The sequence below is a fragment of the Fringilla coelebs genome (genome assembly GCF_963513975.1).
Source record: "Fringilla coelebs genome assembly, chromosome: 33".
NCBI classification, from domain to species: domain Eukaryota; kingdom Metazoa; phylum Chordata; class Aves; order Passeriformes; family Fringillidae; genus Fringilla; species Fringilla coelebs.
Window position 1 is genome coordinate 1496760 of NC_140059.1, and position 20627 is coordinate 1517386.

The window sequence follows — 20627 nt, forward strand, 5'->3', positions numbered from 1 at the left end:
GTCGGTGCTCCCGCCAGTCAGGAACTCCCGCATTCTTATTAGTCCATGCTTGCAGTAGGCAGTGCAGGGTTACGGCTGGCTATGATTGGCTGCGGTTTGAAAGTGGGAGGAGACATTATTGTTATATGGGCGGGACAAAGTCAGCGCAGCGCTTTGTTTGGCTGAGCGGCGCGGGGGCGTGACGGAACACCAGTGCGAGGTCGTGATTGGCCAGATCGAGCGGAAGAGGCGAGGCAGAGCGGCGGGGCAAGATGGCGGCGCTGTGGCGGGCTTTGCGGGCGCTGCGGGCGCTGCCCACCGGGGCTCGGGGCCGCTCGGCGGGGTCACCCGGGGCTGTGGCGCTGCCGCGGCCGCTCGGGGCCGACGCGCACGAGGAGGAGCCGATGTTGGTGGCGCAGAGGAAGGTGAGCGGCCAAGGGCAAAGCGGGACGGGCGGGGCGGGGTTTGTGTGGGGATTATGAGTGGGCGTGGTTATGGGCGGGGACTATTTGGGCGGGGCTTTATAAGGACCCAAAAGGGGTGTGGCGTGTATTGCAAGAGGCGTGGTTTAAAGATTGTGGGCGAAGCTTTTGTAACCTGGGTGGTGATGGGAAGGGGCGGGGCTTAGTGGGGCTGGGCCTAACTAGGCGGGGCTTCACCGCGCTCAGGTGATTGTGTGACAGGGAAGGGGCGGGGTCCTTAAGGGGCGTGGTTTGGCTGAATCGGGGGGGGGACGCATTTGGAAACCATGGGTGTGTCTCAGGGAAGGGCGTGGCCCAAAAAGGGCGTGGCCTGTGCTGGGATTTAGGAGGGGGACACACCTGGGGTTGGGGCTCAGGTGGCTCCTCTGCTCCTGAGGAGGGGGTGGGGCACACCTGGGTGGGGCTGGGGGCTCACAGGAGCCTCCCTCTCACAGAACCCCGACTATCATGGCTTCTCGGCCGACCCCGACGCCGACGTGCTGAACATGCGCGCCGCCTTCCTGGCTGGCATCTCCGTCGCCATCGTCCTGGGCTCCGTCTTCGTGCATTACCTGCCCGACCACGGGTCCGTGATCAGGGGGGTCTCACCTGGGAAACCCCGGACAGTGAAAGGGGGAGGGAGACAGCCCCAAGGGGAGCTTGTAGTTGGGAGCCCCCCTGTAGCTTCCCCACATTTTTGGGGTTTATAGGGTTCTTTTGGGGGGTGTCTTTGGGTGTTGAAGGGTCTCCTGAGAACTTTGTATGAGCTTCCAATGGGATTTGGGGGCCACCAAGACCCCTTGTACAGCCAAAGGGGGTTTCTATGAATTCTTTGGGGGTTTTGGGGTCTCTAGGGCCCTTGACAGCTCTGGGGGTGTCTATAGGAGCCCATGGGGGACCTGGAAGAGGATTGAGGGGGGTACAGAGCCCTGGGGGGGAGGGTTCGGGTGGACTCTGGGGGGTGTATGGGGTCCTATAGGGACACCTGGGCCTTTGAGGAGGGAGGAATTTGAACACCTGGCAGGGGATTTGGGATGTCCCCATGGATCACCAAGGTGTGGAGCTCACCTGTCCATCCCCTCCCCTGCAGGCTGCAGCAGTGGGCACGGCGCGAGGCCGAGATCCTGGTGCGAGAGCGGGAGTGCCGGGGGCAGCCCCTGCTCACCTCCAACTACTACGACCCCAAGCGCCTCTCCCTGCCCCGCCTGGGGTGACCCTCGCACCCTCAGCCCTCCCGGAGTGACCCCGGACCCCGGTGTTGGTTTGTGAATAAAGTTCTGGAGCCCTCCCGACTCCTGCGCCTTTTATTTTGAAGGGTAGGAACAAAGAACTACATCTCCCAGAGAGCCCTGCGGCCTCTGACGTCACCAAGCAGCGACACCATGCAGCCATGGCCCTTCTGTGTGCTCAAGAGACTACATCTCCCAGCGGACCTTGCGAGTCTATGACGTCACAGACCAGCGACACCACGCGGAAATGGCGCCCTGATCCCCACGGCCCCTCCCATGTTTCCCTCTAGCTCCCCACAGCCCCTATAGGTCCCCCCCACGGCCCCCCTACAGCCACTCCAGCTCCACACAACCTGCTAGGGAGCCCCTCTAGGGCCCTGGAGACCCCCGAGGCTCCCCACGCTCCCCCTGGGCTGCTGTAGACCCCCCCTCGGTCCCCAATAGCCCCCTCAGGTCCTCCCCACGCCCCTGTGTGTATTTCCCTGTGGCTCTGGGACGCCGCCTTAGGCTTCTATAGGTTCCTGCATTGCTTCGGAGACTTTTGTTTAAATTTTTCCATGCAGTTGTACAAAGTTGTGCAATTCGGCATGACACTACGTAAAGTCTTCTGCGGTTTCCTGTGGGCTCTTTAAGCGCACCTGCGAGCCTCTGATAGGCCCCTACAACCCACCACAAACCCCCCTGGGGTCCCTATTGCCCCCCAAGGGCCCCTGAAGCTCTCAGACCCCCCCCCCGTACCCACCCATAGCCCACCGAACTCCGCCCTTCCCACTGCCGTGTCCCCTCTCGGCCGCCGTCTGGGCGGCGCACCCTGCGCCGTGTCACGAGACCGCGCAAGAGGCGCGGCCTTCCTCATCCGGGGCCCTGCGGCAGGAAAAGGGGCGTGGCCAGCCGGGGCGCGCCCGCCCAATCCTCGCGTCGGGTGAGGCGGGCAGGGAGGGGGCGGGCGGTGGCGGGAGGAGACAACCAATGAGGGCGCGGCGCCGGGCGGCGCCGACCAATGGGAGAGTGCGGAGGGCGGGGCCTCTCACGCGCAGGGAGGGGGCGGCGGGTGGCAGCGGCCGCGGCCGCCATCTTGTCGCGGAGGAGCCGAGCGGAGCGGGCGGGACCCGGCGGCGGGGCCTGGACAGCGACATTGGTGCGGGGCCGGGGGCGAACCCGGGGGTCCTCGGGGGCTGCCCCAGGCTTCAGGGGCGCGGGGAGCCGGCCCCGGGGCCGGCGAGTGCGGTCGCGCCTTGGGGGAGCCGGCGCCCGGCCTGAGGGGGCCGGGGGGGAGTCGTGAGGAGGAACCGCCCCGCCCCCCCCAACACCGGGACCCTCAGGATGGGGAGCGCGGGTCGGGACCGCGACCCCCGTTAGGGGACCCCCGGGGATGGGGAATCCTCCCGGTTGGGACCCCCGAGGATGGGGAACCTCCCCCCGGTTAATGGGGAACCCCAGCAAGGGAGGCCCCGAGGGGGGGATCGCGCCGGGATGGGACCCCCGGGACCCCCGCGGGGCCCCTGGTGCTCGGAGCGCTCTTACGGGTGGGGGGGCGGAGCTGTGCCTGCGTCTGGGGGGTGCTGGTGTGGTCGGATGTCCCTTGGTGCCACCTCGCTCTTCCCCAAGTGTCCATCCCGACCCTTCTGTGTGTCCCTCCATCCCTGCGTGTCGCCCTGTCCGTCCCTGGTGTCACCAGGGCGGTGACAATCAATGGGACAGCGCGGGGGCTGTCACACCTGGTGGCTCCGCCCGTGACCCCATTCACCTGGTGTCACCCTCTGTGTCCCAGCTGTCACCTGGTGTCACCCTGCATCACCCTCTCCATTTCTGTGTGTCCCTCGGTGTCACCTCAGGTGTCACCTGGTGTCGCCTCCAGCATCATCCCCTGTCCCTGGTGTCACCTCTGATCACCCAGTGTGTCACTGTGTCCAGTTCAGTGCCACCCTGTGTGCCACCCCCTGCTCTTGGTGACCTCAGGTCACCACAGATGTCACCTCCTGCCCCCAGCATCACCCCGTGTCTCCCAGTGTCCCCGCTCTCCCCATCACTGTCCCAGTGTGACCCTTCCTGTCCTCTGTCGCTGTCCCTAAATGTCCAGCTGACCCCTGGCTGTCCCCAAATGTCCAGTTCCCTGCTGTCCCCAGAGGTGCCCTGACCCCATCCTTGTCCCCAGCTGTCCAGCTCCCCTCTGCCCACAGATATCCCTACCCTCTCTTTGTCCCCAGATGTCCCCGTGTGTCCCCTGACTGTCCCTGTCCCCTGACCTGTCCAGTCTCCAGCTGTCCCCTGACTGTCCCTGTCCCCACTTGTCCCTGACTGCCTCTGTGCCCTGATGTCCCCAGCTGTCCCTGACTGTCCCTGTCCCCTGATGTCCCCTAAACTGTCCTTGTCTCCAGCTGTCCCCTGATGTCCCCAGCTGTCCCTGACTGTCCCTGTCCCCAGATGTCCAGCTCCCCGCTGTCGAAGAAGCGCCGCGTCTCTGGGTCAGAGCCACCGACGGGCTCCAGCCGTGCCCCTGCCCCCGCCGTGTCCCCGAGCGTCACCCCCGCCAACGTGAGTGCCACCACCCCTCCTGAGTGCCACCACCCCTCCTGAGTGCCACCAAACCCTCCTGAGTGCCCCCACCCCATCTTGAATGCCACCAAACCCTCCTGAGTGCCACCAAGCCCTCCTGAGTGCCCCCACCCCTCCTGAGTGCCACCACCCCTCCTGAGTGCCACCATCCCTCTTGAGTGCCACCGCCCCTCCTGCGTGCCACCAAACCCTCCTGAGTGCCACCACCCCCTCAGGGACCCTGAATCACCCACAGGTGCTTTGTCACCCTCTGGGGACCCCCGGTGTCATTGTCGGCTCTGTGGTGCTCAGAGCTGCTGCTGGGGGTGTGGCATCACCTGGTGTCACTTCGTGTCACCTGTGGGTTTTGGGAGTGACGTGTGTCCCTTGATGTCCCCTTACTCTGCTCAGACTCATTTCCTGTCCCTTGCGGGGTCGTCCCTTCAACAACGGGCAGTGTCACCCACGAGGTGTCACCTACCCAACTGTTGTCACCACAGAGTGACACCACCCTTTGGGGGTCTTACTCCCTGTCCCAGGGTGTCACAGCACCCATTGTCACCCTCAGTGTCCCCTGGTGACACCGCTGTCCCCTCTGTCCCCAGGGAATGGCGAAGAACGGGGCCGAGGCCGAGATCGATGAGGGGCTCTACTCCCGCCAGCTGTGAGTGAGGGGGACATTTTGGGGTCCCCAAAGGGAATTTGGGGTCCCCAAGGAGGCTTTGGGGTCCCCAGGGGGTTTGGGATCTCCACGGACTTGGGGGGCTCCCTGTGGAGGGAGGGAGTCCCTGTAGTTTGGGGTTTCCCCATGGATTTGGGGTTTCTCCATGGATTCGAGGTTCCTCATGGATTTGGGAATTCCCCATGGATTTGGGATTTTCCCATGGATTTGGAGTTTCCCCACGGATTTGGGTTTTGCCCTGTGAGTTGTGGGGTCCCCACGGATTTGGGGTTTCCCCATGGATTTGGGGATGTGGCGTAGATTGGGGTTTTCTTAAAAGTTTGGGAATTTTTATAAGTGTGGGGAGTTTTGTGGGATGCACTTGAACTGGGGGGGGTTTCCACAGCCTTGAGGGACTTCCCCTGAGAGTTTTAGGTTCCTATTGAGGTTTTTGAGTTCTTTCAGGTCCCATTAAGATTTTCGGCGTCCCAATGAGGTTTTGGGGTCTTCATAGATTAGGGCTCTTTGTGGATTTGGGGTTTCCCTGTAGATTGGATTTTCCCCATACATTTTGGGTTCTTTACAGACTTGGAGACATCCCATGGATTGAAGTTTCCCCATAAATTTGAATTTTTTAATTAATTCAGGCAATTAAGTGACCCATACTTAAACTGTGGGGGAGTCTTACCACCTTGATGAGTTTCCCCTGTGAGTTCTGAGTTCCCATTGAGATTTTTGGGTTCCCATTGAGTTCTTCAGGATCCCTTTAAGATTTTTGGTGTCCCACTAAGTTTTTTGGGTCTTCATAGATTTGGGCTTTTTGTGGATTTGCCATTTCCCTATAGGTTGGGGGCTCCCCATATATTTAGAGCTCCTTATAGATTTAGTGAGGTCTTATGGATCGGGGTTTTCCCATTAATTTATGATTTTTTTATAAATTCAGAGGATTAAGCAGGACACACTTGGATTGGGGGCGGTTCCTCCAACCTTGACGAGTTTCCCTTGTGAGCTCTGAGTTCCCATGGAGTTTTTTGGGGTTCCCCCTGATTTTTTGGGGTTTTTTCCCCCCAGGTATGTGCTGGGCCACGAGGCCATGAAGCGCATGCAGACCTCCAACGTGCTGGTGTCGGGGCTGCGGGGGCTGGGCGTGGAGGTGGCCAAGAACCTGGTGCTGGGGGGGGTCAAATCTGTCACCCTGCACGACCCCCACCCCGCAGCCTGGGCCGACCTGGCCTCCCAGGTGGGTCCCTGGGGGGTTTCCTGGGCTTTTTTGGGTCTTTTTAACCTTAAATTGTCGTTAATTGCTGCGTTTGGGTGCTGGAGTTTCTTCTGGGTGTGAGGGGATTTTGGAGGGAGGTTTATTGGGGTGGTTTGGGGGAGTTTTGGGGTGTTTTGGAGGTGTTTAGGGTTGCTTTTGAGGGTGTTGGGAGTGTGGTGTGGGGATTTTGGGAAGTTTTGGGGAAGTTTTAGGGATGATTTGGGGGGTTTTGAAGAGGGTTTTGGGATTGTTCAGGGGTTCCTGACCCTGGTTCCTCCTGGTTTACTTGCAGGAGGAGGATGTGGAGTGTTTTGGGGATGTTTTTGGGGGTATTTGGGGATGTTTTGGGGTTGTTTGGGGGATGTTTTTGGGAATTTTATAGGTTGTTTTGGGATTTCTGACCCTCATTCCCCCCCAGTTCCACCTGCAGAAAGAGGACACGGAGTGTTCTGGGGTTGTTTTAGGGGTTCTTTTAAGGATGCTCCTGGATTTTTTGGGGGGGCTTTTTTGGGGTGGTTTTGGGGATGTTTTTGGGATTGTTTTGGGGTTCCTGACCCCTGATTCCCCCCAGTTTTACCTGCGGGAGGAGGACGTGGGGCGCAGCCGGGCCGAGGCGACGCTGCCGCGCTTGGCCGAGCTCAACTCCTACGTGGCTGTGAGCAGCACCCGGGAGCCGCTGTCCAAGGAGCTGCTGGGCACATTCCAGGTAACCTGGCACAGGTGTGCCCACCTGGGCATAGGTGTGACCCCCTCAGACAGGTGTGCCCACATGGGCACAGGTGTGTCCCCTCAGACAGGTGCACCCCTTGGGGGGGGGTGGGTGGAATCCAGGCAGATGGCCCAGGTGAGCAAGGTGTGTGCCCAGGTGTGTGTCCAGGTGTGTGCCCAGGTGCCCTGTCCCACAGGTGGTGGTGCTGACCAACTCCCCGCTGGAGGAGCAGCTCTGGGTGGGCGATTTCTGCCACGACCACGGCATCAAACTGGTGGTGGCCGACACACGCGGGCTCTTCGGGTGAGGGCAGGAGACATGGGGGTCCTTTTGGGGTCCCTTTTGGGGTGGATCCCTTTTGGGGTGGGTCCCTTTTTGGGGGCAATTTTCAGAAGGTTCCTTTCTAGGGTGGGGATTTTTAGGAGATCCTTTTCTGGGGTGGGATTTTTGGGTTGAGATTTTGGGGTGGGAATTTTAGAGTCGACCCCTTTTGGGGTGGGAATTTTAGGAGATCCTTTTCTGGGTGGGATTTTTAGGGGAGCTCCTTTTTGGAAGGGAAGATTTTAGGCTGTTCCTTTCTGGGGTGGCATTTTTGAGGTGGGGATTTTAGGGTGGATCCCTTTTGGGTGGATTTTTAGGAGGTTCCTCTTTGGGGTGGGATTTTGGGGTGGGATTTTGGGTTAGATCCATTTTGGGGTTCAGCACTGACCCCCTCCCCCCTTGCAGGCAGCTGTTCTGTGACTTTGGGGACGACATGGTGGTGACAGACCCCAATGGGGAGCAGCCCCTCAGTGCCATGGTGTCCATGGTCACCAAGGTACGGGGAGGGGACAGCTCGGGGGCTGTTCCCAGAGGTGTGGGGGAGGGGACAGCTCAGGGGTGTCCCCACATGGCTGGCCAGAGTGGTTTTGGGGTGTTCTGGTCCCCTGAGCACCCCCTGTGTCCCCTCATGGTACCCCATGTCCCTGGGGGTGCCGTGGGGAGGTTCTTGGATGTCCCTGTGTCCCCCCCGTGTCCCTTCATGGTGCCTTCTGTCCCCACTGTGTCCCCTGACGCTGTCCCGTGTCCTTAGGACTGTCCCGGGGAGGTTCCTTGGTGTCCCCCCCGTGTCCCCTGACGCTGTCCCATGTCCCCAGGGCTGTCCTGGGGAGGTGACCTGCCTGGACGAGGCGCGTCACGGTTTCGAGACGGGCGACTTTGTCACCTTCACGGAGGTGGAGGGGATGGAGGAGCTGAACCGCTGCGGGCCCGTGGAGATCCGCGTGCTGGGTGAGCCCTGGCTGTGGGGTGCCCCCCACCTGGGGGTGTCCTTAGGGGGTCTCTGAGGCACCTGGGGGTCCTTTTTGGGGTGCCCCGGACACCTGGATCTCTTTTTGGGGTGTCCCCAGGGCCGTACACGTTCAGCATCGGGGACACCAGCGGCTACGGGGACTACGTGCGGGGTGGCATCGTCACCCAGGTCAAGATGCCCAAGCACATCCACTTCGTGAGTGGCACTGGGAGCACTGGGAGGGACTGGGGGGCACTGGGAGGGATTGGGGGGCACTGGGGGGCTGGGGGTTTATACTGGGCTGCACTGAGATATATTGGGTTGTACTGGATTCTGTTGGGTTGTAGTGGTGTGTTTTGGGTTATACTGGGCTGTACAGAGAGCTATACTGGATTATAGTGGGTGGTATTGGGTTTTACTGGATTATACTGGGTTATATGGGGCTATACTGGGCTATACTGGATTATACTCGGCTGGATTGGGTTATACTGGATTATACTGGGCTATATGGGGCTTTAGTGGGTGATACCGTTTTATACTGGGTTATACTTGGCTATACTGGATTATACTGGGCTGTACTGGGTTATGCTGGGTTATACTGGGCTATATGGGGCTATACTGGGCTATACTGGGCTGGATTGGGTTATACTGGACTATACTGGGCTATACTGGTTTATGCGGGGGTTATACTTTGCTGTACTGGATTTTACTGGGGTGTATTGGGTTATACTGGGCTATGTGGGGTTATATTGGGCTATGCTGGTTTATACTGGGTTATACTTGGCTTTATTGGATTATACTGGGCTGGATTGGGTTATACTGGATAATATTCAGCTTTAGGGGGTTATACTGGACTATAATGGTTTATACTGGGTTAGAATTGGCTGTTCTGGGTTATACTGGACTGGATTGGGTTATACTGGATTATACTCGCCTATAGGGGGTTATATTGGGCTTTACTGGTTTATACTGGGTTAGAATTGGCTGTACTGGGTTGGATTGGGTTATACTGGGCTATACTGGTTCATACTGGGTTATACTTGGCTACACTGGCTTATATTGGGTTATGCTGGGTTGTGCTGGTTTGATGTTGGATTTACATTAGGGTATACTGGGTTATGTGGGACTGTATTGGTTTATACTGGTTTATACTGGGCTGTACTCTGTTATGCTGGTTTTTACTGGGCTGTGTCGCTGAGATTGAGGCAGGAACAGGCGAGAGGCAGGATCGTAGAAAAGGCAAAAAGGCTTTATTCAAAAGAGCCAGGGTGTTTTTATAGGGTGCTACCATGGGTTCTGTTCTATTGGCTAACGAACAAAAACATCTCCCTCATACCCTGTTCTTGAGAGGAACAGAGAAATAAAATACAAAAACATCACCTGCAAAATGTTTATACTCAGAGAGTTATCTCATCTTTCCAGCTCCCTAAAACTTCTCACAAGCCGCTGTGAGAAATGTTTGCCGTTTCTCTGTCCCACAGCATCCACAGGGCTGTACTGGTTTATACTGGTTTATGTTGGGGTATCCCTTCCAGAAACAGAGTATGTGCTATGGGGATACTGGGCTGTACTGGTTTATACTGGGCTATAGTGGTTTATATTGGGTTGTGCTGGGTTATAGGGGTTTATATTGGGCTCCACTGGTTTATACTGGTTTATGCTGGTGCGTTCCCCCCAGAAACGGTTGCGGGACGCGATGGCCGAGCCCGAGATGATGGTGACGGATTTCGGGAAGGCCGAGAGGCCCTCGATGCTGCACTGGGCATGGCAGGGCCTGCACCGCTTCCTGCGGCAGCACGGCCGTGCCCCTCGGCCCCGCCACCAGGTGGGGACACCGGGGGGACAGAACGGTGTGGGGATGGTGGGGACATGGGGGTCACCGTGACATGCCCCAACACGGTGTTCCTGGGGTTCTGGTGACACTGGGGACACTGAGGGTGTTGGGGATATGGAGGCCACCATGACCTGCCTCATTATGGTCACCCCCAGGTGGTGACACTGGGGATGTTGAGGGTGTTGGGGACACAGAGGCCACTCTAATCTGTCCCCATGTAACGTTACTGGGGTTGTGGTGACACTGGGGACATTGAAGGTGTTGGGGACCTGGAGGAAACTGTGACCTGCCCCATTGTGGCCACCCCCAGGGCCCTGCTACCAGCTAGTGATGCTGGGGACATTGAGGGTGTTGGGGACATGGAGGTCACCAGGGCCCCACCAGAATTTGGGGACATCAGAGGGGTTGGGGGTGGTTGGGGCTTGGAGGGACATTGAAGACATGGAGCCCCTGGGTCCTGCACCAACAGGGACACCCACCACGGTGCTCCCATCTCTTGGGGACACTGGTGACATCATTTGGGGGTGTCACAGACTGCAGAGTGGCCTTTGGGGACACTGTAGCCCCACTGAGGCCATGCAGACCACCAAGCCCTGCTCGTGGCCCCTCCCTGCTGTCCCCAGCACCGTGTCCCCGTCCTTGTCCCCGGCAGGGTGACGCGGCCGAGGTGGTGGCCTTCACCAAGGAGGTGGCCGCAGGGGCCAAGCTGGACGAGGAGCTGGTGCGGGAATTGGCCTTCCAGGCCACCGGCGACCTGGCCCCGGTCAACGCCTTCATCGGCGGCCTGGCTGCGCAGGAAGTCATGAAGGTACCGTGTCCCCATGTCCCCAAGGCCACCTGGGGCTGCTGTCCCCATGTGTCACAGCTGGAGCCGCTCAGTTGGCCCTGCCTGGGGTACCAGACTGGGTGTCTGTGTCCCCTGGTGTTCCCTGTGTCCCCTGGGGTCACTGCAGTGTCCCTGAGGTGTTTGCTGGGGTTCCCCCGAGGTCACTGCCTTGTCCTTGTCCTGTCCCTGATGTGTCCCCCGGGTCCCTGTCCCTGTCCTTGATACATTTCCAAGTTCCTGTCCCTGACAGGTCCACCAGTGTCCTAGCTCTGTCCCTGACGTCTCTCCTGGGATGTCCACAGTGTGTCTCCCAGCGTCTTGTCCTTGATGCGTCCCCAGGATGTCCCTGATCCATCCCTTGGGATGTCCCTGATGTGTCCCCCAGGATCCCCATGTCCCTGTCCCTGGGCTGTCCAACTCTCTGATATGTCCTTGGGTTGTCCCTGTCCCAAATTGTCCCTGATGTGTCCCCGGGATGTCTCTGTCCCCCAGGCCGTGTCGGGGAAGTTCACGCCCATCACGCAGTGGCTTTACTTCGACGCGCTCGAGTGTCTGCCCGAGGAGAACCGCGACACGCTGCTCACCGAGGAGCAGTGCCGGCCAGTGAGGGGACACGGGGACACCTGGGGGGGCTGGGGGGACACCTGGGGGGCTGGGAGACATCCCTGGGGACTGAGGAGAACCGTGACACACAGCTCACTGAGGAGCAGTGCCGGCTGGTGAGGGGACACGGGGACAGCTGGGAGGGTTGGGGGTCATCCCTGGGGGCTGGGAGACACCTGAGGAGAAGTGCCAGCCAGTGAGGGGACATGGGGACACCTGGGGAGGTTGGGGAACATCTGAGGGGGCTTGGGAACACCAGGGGGGCTGGAGGTGTCACCCCTGGGTGGTGTCACTTTGGGGGGTCATCGCTTGGAGGACATTGCTTAGGGGATCCCCATTGGTCACCCCATTGGGGACAGCAGGTGGTGGCCACCCAGCACCCATGAGTGGTCATTCCGTGAGGACACAGCTATGGCTGCTGTCACCCCTGAGTCCCCGTGGTGGTTCTGCAGCCCCGGGGGTGTCCCCTGGCAGGTGACACAGCCAGGTGACACCGGTGTCACATTGTCCCCAGCGCAACAGCCGCTACGACGGGCAGATTGCCGTGTTCGGGGCTGACCTGCAGGCCAAGCTGGGTGCCCAGAAGTACTTTGTGGTCAGTGTCCCCAATGTCCCCATGTTCTCTATCACCCATGAGTCTCTTGAGTTGTCACCTGTTCCTCAAATGTCACCAAATTTCCTTTAATGAATTTACCAAGTGTTACGTTTTCCTCCCGCATGTCTTCAGCCCTCCTGGGCCACCCTAAGTGTCCCCGTGTGTCCCTTCGGTGTCCCCTGGTGTCCTCACACATTTCCTGATTGTTCCTTCAAGTTGTCTGCATGTCCTCAATGTCCCTCATGTCCCCAGCTCTGTTCAAGTGCCCTCAAAGTGTGCCCTCACCCCCATTCCTTTCCCTCCATGTGTCCCTAACTCTCTTGGGCCATATCCTGCTGTGTCCCCACATTTCCCCATGTGTCCCCAACCCTGTGGGCCACCTCCTGCTGTGTCCCCACGTGTCCCTAACCTTGTGGGCCACCTTGTGTGTCCCCACATATCCCCAACCCTGTGGGCCACCTCATGCTGTGTCCCCACGTGTCCCCACGTGGCAGGTGGGGGCGGGGGCCATCGGCTGCGAGCTGCTCAAGAACTTCGCCATGGTGGGACTGGGCTGCGGCCCCGAGGGCAGCGTCACTGTCACCGACATGGACACCATCGAGAAGTCCAACCTCAACCGCCAGTTCCTCTTCCGGCCGTGGGACGTCACGGTGAGGGCTGGGAGTGACCAAAGGGTTGGCCAATGTTGGGTTGGCTACGCCAAGCTGGAGTGGCCGGGAGGGAGGAGTTGGGGGGATGATGAAGGGCAGAGTTTGGGGGGTCTGGAGAGGCAGGTCCAGTGGGGGTTGACGCTGCCATTGAGTTGGCCAAGGTCAACAGTTGAGTTCCATGCTCAACATCAAGGATTGAGTTTTGTTCTCAATGTCAGCGGTTGAGTGTCATGCTCAACGTCAATGGTTGAGTTTCTTGGCCAGTGTCAATGGTTGAGTTTCTTGGCCAGCATCAGCGGTTGAGTTTTGTGCTCAACATCACAGTTGAGTTTTTTGGCCAGTGTTACCATTAGAGTTTCTTGGCCAAATTCAACAGTTGAGTTTCTTGGCTAGTGTTTCAGGTTGAGTTTTGTGCTCATTAGTTTCTTGGCCAACATCAACAATCAAATTTCACGCCCGATATTGACTGTTGAGTTTCTTTGCTATCATCAATGGTTGAATTTTCTGACTAACGTCAGCAATTGAGTTTTGTACTCAACATTAATAATTGAGTTTCTTGGTTAATATCAACAATTGACTTTTGTGCTCAATGTCAACAGTTGAGTTTCTTGGCCAATGTCAATGATTGATTTTCCTGGTTAATATCAACGGTTGAGTTTTGTGCTCAACATCAGCAGTTGAGTTTTTTGGCCAACACCAACGGTTGAGTTTCTTGACCAACATCACCGATTGAGTTTCTGAGATGCGTGGTTGAATTACGAAAGGGGTGTGGCCTACCCAGGGCGTGTCCCGAGGGGCAGGGCTCACCTCCCACCTTCCCCACCCACAGAAGCTGAAGTCAGAGCGGGCGGCGGCGGCGGCGCAGGAGATGAACCCGGCGCTGCGCGTCAGCAGCCGCACCGACCGCGTGGGCCCCGACACCGAGCGCGTCTACGACGACGACTTCTTTGAGGGGCTGGACGGCGTGGCCAACGCGCTGGACAACGTGGACGCGCGTGAGCACAAGGGCTGGGGACCACAGAGACCTCTGGGGGGGCTGGAGGGACCCTTGAGAGGCTGTGGGGACCCCTGGAGGGTTGGAGGGACCCTTGGAGGGCTATGGGGACCCCTGGGGAGCTGTGGGGACCCTTGGAGGGCTATGGGCACCCTTGGGGAGCTGTGGGGACCCTTGGGGGCTGGAAGGATCCTTGGAGGCTATGAGAGCTCTTGGGGGGCTGGAGGGACTCTTGGGGGGCTATGGTGATCCTTGGAGGTCTATGGACACCCTTGGAGATCTGTGGGGACCCTTAGAGGGCTGCCCCATAGCCCCTACTTGTGCCCCATATGTGAGGGTTCCCCACAGCCCCTGGGGGGGCCCCATATTCATGGGGTGCCCCATATTTGGAGGTGCCCCATATCTGGGTCCCCCCACAGCCCCTGTGGTGCCCCATATTCATGGGGTGCGCCATAACCCCTAGAGATCTTAGGCAGCGTGTACTGTGGTGTGTCTCATATCTGGGGGTACCCCATAGCCCCTGAGGGTGCCCTGTACCCCCTGGGGTGCCCCACGCCCCCTGGCTGTGCCCCATAACTGGCCCCCACCCCGAGGCAGGGCTGTACAGGGACCAATGCTGTGTTTACTGTAGGATCCCTTATATTCCCTAGTCATGTCCCATATCTAGGGGTGCCCTCTAGTCCTTTGGGGTGCCCCACAGCCCCTGGCCTGCCCCATAACTGCCCCCCACCCCCGGGCAGGGCTGTACATGGACCGGCGCTGCGTTTATTACCGGAAGCCGCTGCTGGAGTCGGGCACGTTGGGCACCAAGGGCAACGTGCAGGTGGTGATCCCGTTCCTGAGCGAGTCCTACAGCTCCAGCCAGGACCCCCCCGAGAAGGCCATTCCCATCTGCACCCTCAAGAACTTCCCCAATGCCATCGAGCACACGCTGCAGGTGCGTCCAGGTGTGCCCAGGGGCACCTGGCAGGTGTGGGGGGCACCTTGTGTGTCCGGCTGGAGAGTGCCCAGGTGGTTTTTTGGGGGTTCCAGATGGTTGGTAGGCGTTTGAGGGGTTCTGGAGAGCACAGGGGTCCTGTTTTGGGGCATCCCAGACTCTGGGTTCCCTGGTTAGGGGGGTTCTGGATCTGCGGTTGTGGTTTGGGGGGTCATGGACACCTGGTTCCCTGGTTTTGAGGGGTCTTGGGTTCTGTTTTGGGGGATCCTAAACACCTCAGTCCCCATTTTGAGGGTTTTGGGTACCAGGTTCTTGTTTGGGGGTGTCCTGGGCACTGCAGTCCCCGTTTTGGGGTGCCCCTGGTGCCAGGATCCCCCAGTGACACCCCTTTGTCACAGTGGGCACGTGATGAGTTCGAGGGGCTCTTCAAGCAGCCGGCCGAGAATGTGAACCAGTATCTGATGTGAGTGTGGGGGACCCCAAATCCCACTGGATCCCCCCCAAATCCCACAGGAGTCCCTCAAGGACCCCGAGTTCTTGGAGCGCACGCTGTGACCCCCTCTAACCCCCTTTGACCCCCTCTAACTCCCTGCACCCTGTTTCCCCCAGGGACCCCAAGTTCCTGGGGCGCACGCTGTGACCCCCTCTAACCCCCTGTGACCCCCCCCTAACCCCCTGCACCCCGTTTCCCCCCAGGGACCCCAAGTTCCTGGAGTGCACCCTGTGACCCCCCCTAACCCCCCGTAACCCCCTCTAACCCCCTGCACCCCGTTTCCCCCAGGGACCCCAAGTTCCTGGAGCACACCCTGTGACTTCACTAACCCCCTGTGACCCCCCCTAACCCCCTGCACCCCGTTTCCCCCAGGGACCCCAAGTTCCTGGAGCGCACCCTGTGACCCGCCCTAACCCCCTGCACCCCGTTTCCCCCAGGGACCCCAAGTTCCTGGAGCGCACGCTGCGCCTGGCGGGCACGCAGCCGCTGGAGGTGCTGGAGGCCGTGCAGCGCAGCCTGGTCAGCGACCGGCCCCGCGCCTGGCCCGACTGCGTGGCCTGGGCCTGCCGGCACTGGCACCGCCAGTACAGCAACAACATCCGCCAGCTGCTGCACAACTTCCCCCCGGGACAGGTGGGCACCTGCTGATTATCTCATTAGCCTGATTAATTACCGCATTAGCCCGGATTAATGACGCTGTTAATCCCATTGGTTACCTTATTTACCCCCATTGCTTCATTTACCCCAACCTCATTTACCCCAACATCCGCCAGCTGCTGCACAACTTCTCCCCAGGATAGGTGGGAGAGCTTCATTAAGTTATTATTTAATTAATTACCTTATTAGCCCTGATTAATTGCTCCATTAACTCCATTAGCTACCTTATTTACCCCTATTGCCTCATCTACCCCAACCTCGTTTACTCAGACATCTGCCAGCTCCTGCACTACTTTCCCCTGGTACAGGTGGGAGAGCTTAATTAACATGTTAATTTAATAAATTACATTGTTACCCTAGATTAATTATCCTATTAACCCCATTAGTTATCTCATTTACCCCAGTCAATTACCTCATTTACCCCAACAGCCACCAGCTGCTGCACACATTCCACCCACCCCCCGCCCCGGGACAGGTGGGAGTGCCTTAATTAACTCATTAACCCAAATAATTACAATGTTAGCCCCAATTAATAACCACAATAACCTCGTTAGTTACCTCATTTATCCCAATATCTGCCAGATGCACAACTCCCCACCCCCCATCCCTGGACAGCTGGGTGTGCCTTCATTGCCTTGTTAATTTAATCAATTACCTCGTTAACCCTGATTAATTACCACATAAACCCCACTAATGATTTCATTTACCCCTATTCCTTTGTTCACTCTAACACCTGCCAATTAATTACCTTATTAACCCTATTAATTCCTTCATTTACCCCAATATCCGCCAAGCAGGAGAGCACCCATTGATTACCTCATTAATCTAATTAATACATTGTTAATCTAAACAGTTGGCTCAGTAACTCCAATAAATAGCTCATTAAGCTCAATTAATGACCTCATTAACTCTGATTTTCTTCCTCCCCTGCAGAAAACAAACTCGGGGACCCTGTTCTGGTCGGGGCCCAAGCGTTGCCCCCACCCCCTCGTGTTCGACCCCGACAACGTGAGTGGGGTCACCTGGGGAGGGGACATCACCTGTGTCACCTGTGTCACCTGGGGAGGGGACATCACCTGGGGAAGGGGCATCACCTTTGTCACCTGGGTCACCTGGGGAGGGGCTGTGTCACCTAGGGGAGGGGATCTCAGCTGTGCTCCTCTAGGTCCCCCCTGTGCCCTATGGGTGCCCCATGAGTGCCACTCCTTTCCCTCTGAGTGTCACACCGTCACCTTTAGCTGTCAATTGTCACCTTTGGGTGTCACCTGTCACTTTTCAGTCCTGCCTTTATCCCCTTTGGTGCTGCAGTGTTACTTTTAGGTGCCACTCTTGCCCCTCTGGGTGCCACCTCTACCCCTCTGGGTGACACCTCTGCACTTCTGAGTGCCATCTTCCCCCTTCTGAGTGCCACCTGCTCCCTCTGGGTGCCACCTCTGTCTCTCTGGGTGCCACCTGCCCCTTCTGGGTGCCACCTGTGCCCTTCTGAGTGCCACCTCTGTCTCTCTGGGTGCCACCTGCCCCCTCTGGGTGCCACCTGTGCCCTGTGTCCCGCAGCCCCTGCACCTGGACTACGTGGTGGCGGCGGCGAACCTGTTTGCGCAGAGCTACGGCATCGCGGGCTCGCGGGACCGGGCGGCCGTGGCCGAGCTGCTGCGGCACGTCCGCGTGCCGCCCTTCGCGCCCAAGGCCGGCGTGCGCATCCACGTGTCCGACCAGGAGCTGCAGAGCGCCAGCGCCGCCCTGGGTACGGCATGTGGGGGCACTGGGAGAGGGGCTGGGGGCACTGGGAGAGGGACTGAGGGCACTGGGAGAACTGGGAGAGGGACTGGGGGCACTGGGAGAGGGACTGGGGACACTGGGAGAACTGGGACAGGGGCTGGGGGCACTGGGAGAGGGACTGAGGGCACTGGGAGAACTGGGAGAGGGGCTGGGGGCACTGGGAGAGGGACTGGGGACACTGGGAGAGGGACTGGGGACACTGGGAGAGGGACTGGGGGCACTGGGCAAGGGACTGGGACTGGGGCTGGGGGCACTGGGAGAACTGGGAGAGGGACTGGGGGCACTGGGAGAGGGACTGGGGACACTGGGAGAACTGGGACAGGGGCTGGGGGCACTGGGAGAGGGACTGAGGGCACTGGGAGAACTGGGAGAGGGGCTGGGGGCACTGGGAGAGGGACTGGGGACACTGGGAGAGGGACTGGGGACACTGGGAGAGGGACTGAGGGCACTGGGCAAGGGACTGGGACGGGGGCTGGGGGCACTGGGAGAACTGGGAGAGGGACTGGGGGCACTGGGAGAGGCGCTCGGGGTAATGGGGGCACTGGGAGAGGGGCTGGAGGTGCTGGGAGAGGGGCTGGGGGCACTGGGAGAGGGACTGGGGACACTGGGATGGGGGCTGGGGGCACTGGGAGAACTGGGAGAGGGACGGGGCACTGGAGAGGGGCTGGGAGCACTGGGAGAGGGGCTAGGGGCACTGGGAGAGGGACTGGGGGCACTGGGAGAGGCACTGGGGCTACTGTGAAGTAGTGGGAGAGGGGCTGGGGGTACTGGGGAATACTGGCAGACGGGCTGTGGGGCCCACAGGTGCCTTGGGGGTGCCAGGGGAGTCCCACAGGTGCCATGGGGGTGCCAGGGGAGTCCCACAGGTGCCTTGGGGGTGCCAGGGGAGTCCCACAGGTGCCATGGGGGTGCCAGGGGTGCGGGGGTCCCACACGTGCCCCTCCCTCCCCACAGATGACGGGCGCCTGGAGGAGCTGAAGGCGTCGCTGCCCAGCCCCGAGGAGCTCCCAGGGTTCCGGATGTTCCCCATCGACTTCGAGAAGGTGGGTGCTGCCCCCCTAAGTGCCCCCCTGGGTGCTGCCCCCCACCCCCCTGGCTGCCCCCAACCGACCCTGGCTGTCCCCAGGACGATGACACCAATTTCCACATGGATTTCATCGTGGCCGCCTCCAACTTGCGGGCAGAGAACTATGACATCCCCCCGGCAGACCGCCACAAGGTGGGCACTGGGAGCACTGGGGAGGGACTGGGAGCACTGGGGAGGGACTGGGGGAGCACTGGGGAGGGATTGGGAGCACTGGGGAGGGACTGGGGGAGCACTGGGGGGCTGCCAATACCACATTGTGTGAGGGTGTGGGGGGACCCATGGAGTTGTTGTGGGGTGTCAAGAGTGCTGTGTGGGTTCTATGGGTGCTGGGGGGTGTTATGGGGGTTATTATGGGGTGCTATGGGGATTTTATGGGGTTGTTATTATGGGTGCTGGGGGGTGCTTTGGGGTATTCCAGGGATTATTCTGGATGTGTGGACTACACCCAGAACCCATATAGACCCCACAGTGGGGCCCTGGGGGTTCTGTGGAACATTCAGGCTGGTTTTTGGGGCCATCCCCCAAACCATAAATCCTTTTTTTTTGTGTTCCCAGAGCAAACTGATCGCAGGGAAGATCATCCCGGCCATCGCCACCACCACGGCAGCCGTGGTGGGCCTGGCGTGCCTGGAGCTTTTCAAGCTGGTGCAGGGGCACCGCCGGCTGAGCTCCTACAAAAACGCCTTCCTCAACCTGGCCCTGCCCTTCGTGGGCTTCTCCGAGCCCCTCGCCTGCCCCCGCAACAAGGTGGGCACTGCCAGGGCCGGGGGGCAAGGGCACGGGGGGTTTGGGGTCACAGTGGGGCTGGGGGTCACTCCCAGCAGGGATTTGGGGTCACAGTGGGGCAGGGGGTCACTCCCAGCAGGGATTTGGGGTCCCCCCGTGGCTCTGACTGTCCCCACTGTGTCCCCAGTACTACGAGGTGGAGTGGACGCTGTGGGACCGGTTTGAGGTGCAGGGGCTGCAGCCCGACGGGCAGGAGATGACCCTGCGCCAGTTCCTCGCCTACTTCAAGGTACTGGGAGCAACTGGGAGGGACTGGGAGGGGGGCAGGGGACAAGTGAGGCACCTCAACCAAGAGGGGACGGGGAAACGTCAAGCCTCTGTGGTGGCCGATGTCCCCAAGCCCTGCTGACCCCTGTCCCCATGTCCCCACAGAAGGAGCACCGGCTGGAGATCACCATGCTGTCCCAGGGCGTGTCCATGCTCTACTCCTTCTTCATGCCGGCCGCCAAGCTGCGCGAGCGCCACGACCAACCGTAGGGACACTGGGGACACTGGGGGACACTGGGGGACATGGGTGGGATCCAGGGAAGGGACAGGACAGCAGGATTGGAGGGAGGGCACAGCCCATGGCAGGGACATGTCCTGGCGACAAGAACGCAGCCCTGTGGTGGGGGGACACTCCCTGTGTGTGCCCATCGCTTTTGGGTGCTGGTGTGCCCTGGCACTTCCTGTGCTCCCTCTTGTCCCCCCAGGATGACCCATGCCACGTGTCCCTGCCATGTCCCCCTATGTTGTCCCCCTGTCCCCATAGGCTGACAAGAGACCATGCCCCACATCCCTACCATGTCCCCTACCCCTGCAGGATGACAGAGACCCTACTCCATGTCCCCCACGTCCCCTGCCCCACCAGGATGACTGTGCCCCATGTCCCTGCCATGTCCCCTGTCCCCACAGGATGACAGAGACCCTACCCCCTGTCCCTGAAAGGTGACTACCCCCTGTCCCTGCCATGTCCCCCATGTCCCCTGTTCCCACAGGATGACAGAGATCGTGACGCGGGTGTCCAAGAAGAAGCTGGGCCGCCACGTCAAGGCCCTGGTGTTCGAGCTGTGCTGCAACGACGACAGCGACGCCGACATCGAGGTGCCCTACGTGCGCTACACCATCCGCTAGGGGGCGTCCGGCCCCGTACCTCCGCCCGGCCACGCCCCTGCACAGGCCACGCCCCGTCACGCCCCGCCCCTCTCCCATAGTCGTTGTTGTGTCGGCCCCGCCCCCTGGGTGGGGGCGGGGTCTGGGGGGCGGGGCAAGGGCCCCGCCCAATAAACATAGACCTTGGCAAAA

General features: G+C 59.8%; 2 protein-coding genes across 2 annotated transcripts; both read left to right on the plus strand.

The window, feature by feature from the left end:
• The first annotated feature begins 206 nt into the window (after window positions 1-206).
• On the plus strand, window positions 207-1732 carry NDUFB11 (NADH:ubiquinone oxidoreductase subunit B11). Its single transcript, XM_084223980.1, has 3 exons — window positions 207-404; window positions 896-1026; window positions 1531-1732. Exons 1-3 carry the CDS (start codon window positions 252-254, stop codon window positions 1652-1654), a joined length of 408 nt encoding a protein of 135 aa, XP_084080106.1. The 5' UTR covers window positions 207-251; the 3' UTR covers window positions 1655-1732.
• A 980-nt stretch (window positions 1733-2712) lies between these two features.
• On the plus strand, window positions 2713-20617 carry UBA1 (ubiquitin like modifier activating enzyme 1). Its single transcript, XM_084224100.1, has 26 exons — window positions 2713-2807; window positions 4094-4204; window positions 4810-4868; window positions 5937-6105; window positions 6695-6829; window positions 7029-7135; window positions 7559-7649; window positions 7969-8101; window positions 8221-8318; window positions 9781-9927; window positions 10589-10744; window positions 11255-11365; window positions 11880-11960; window positions 12455-12610; window positions 13440-13605; window positions 14345-14541; window positions 14940-15004; window positions 15472-15667; window positions 16625-16699; window positions 17246-17435; window positions 18425-18513; window positions 18597-18689; window positions 19113-19304; window positions 19471-19572; window positions 19716-19816; window positions 20321-20617. The coding sequence occupies exons 2-26, from the start codon at window positions 4094-4096 to the stop codon at window positions 20454-20456; spliced, it is 3156 nt and encodes a 1051-aa protein (XP_084080226.1). The 5' UTR covers window positions 2713-2807; the 3' UTR covers window positions 20457-20617.
• The last annotated feature ends 10 nt before the right edge of the window (window positions 20618-20627 follow it).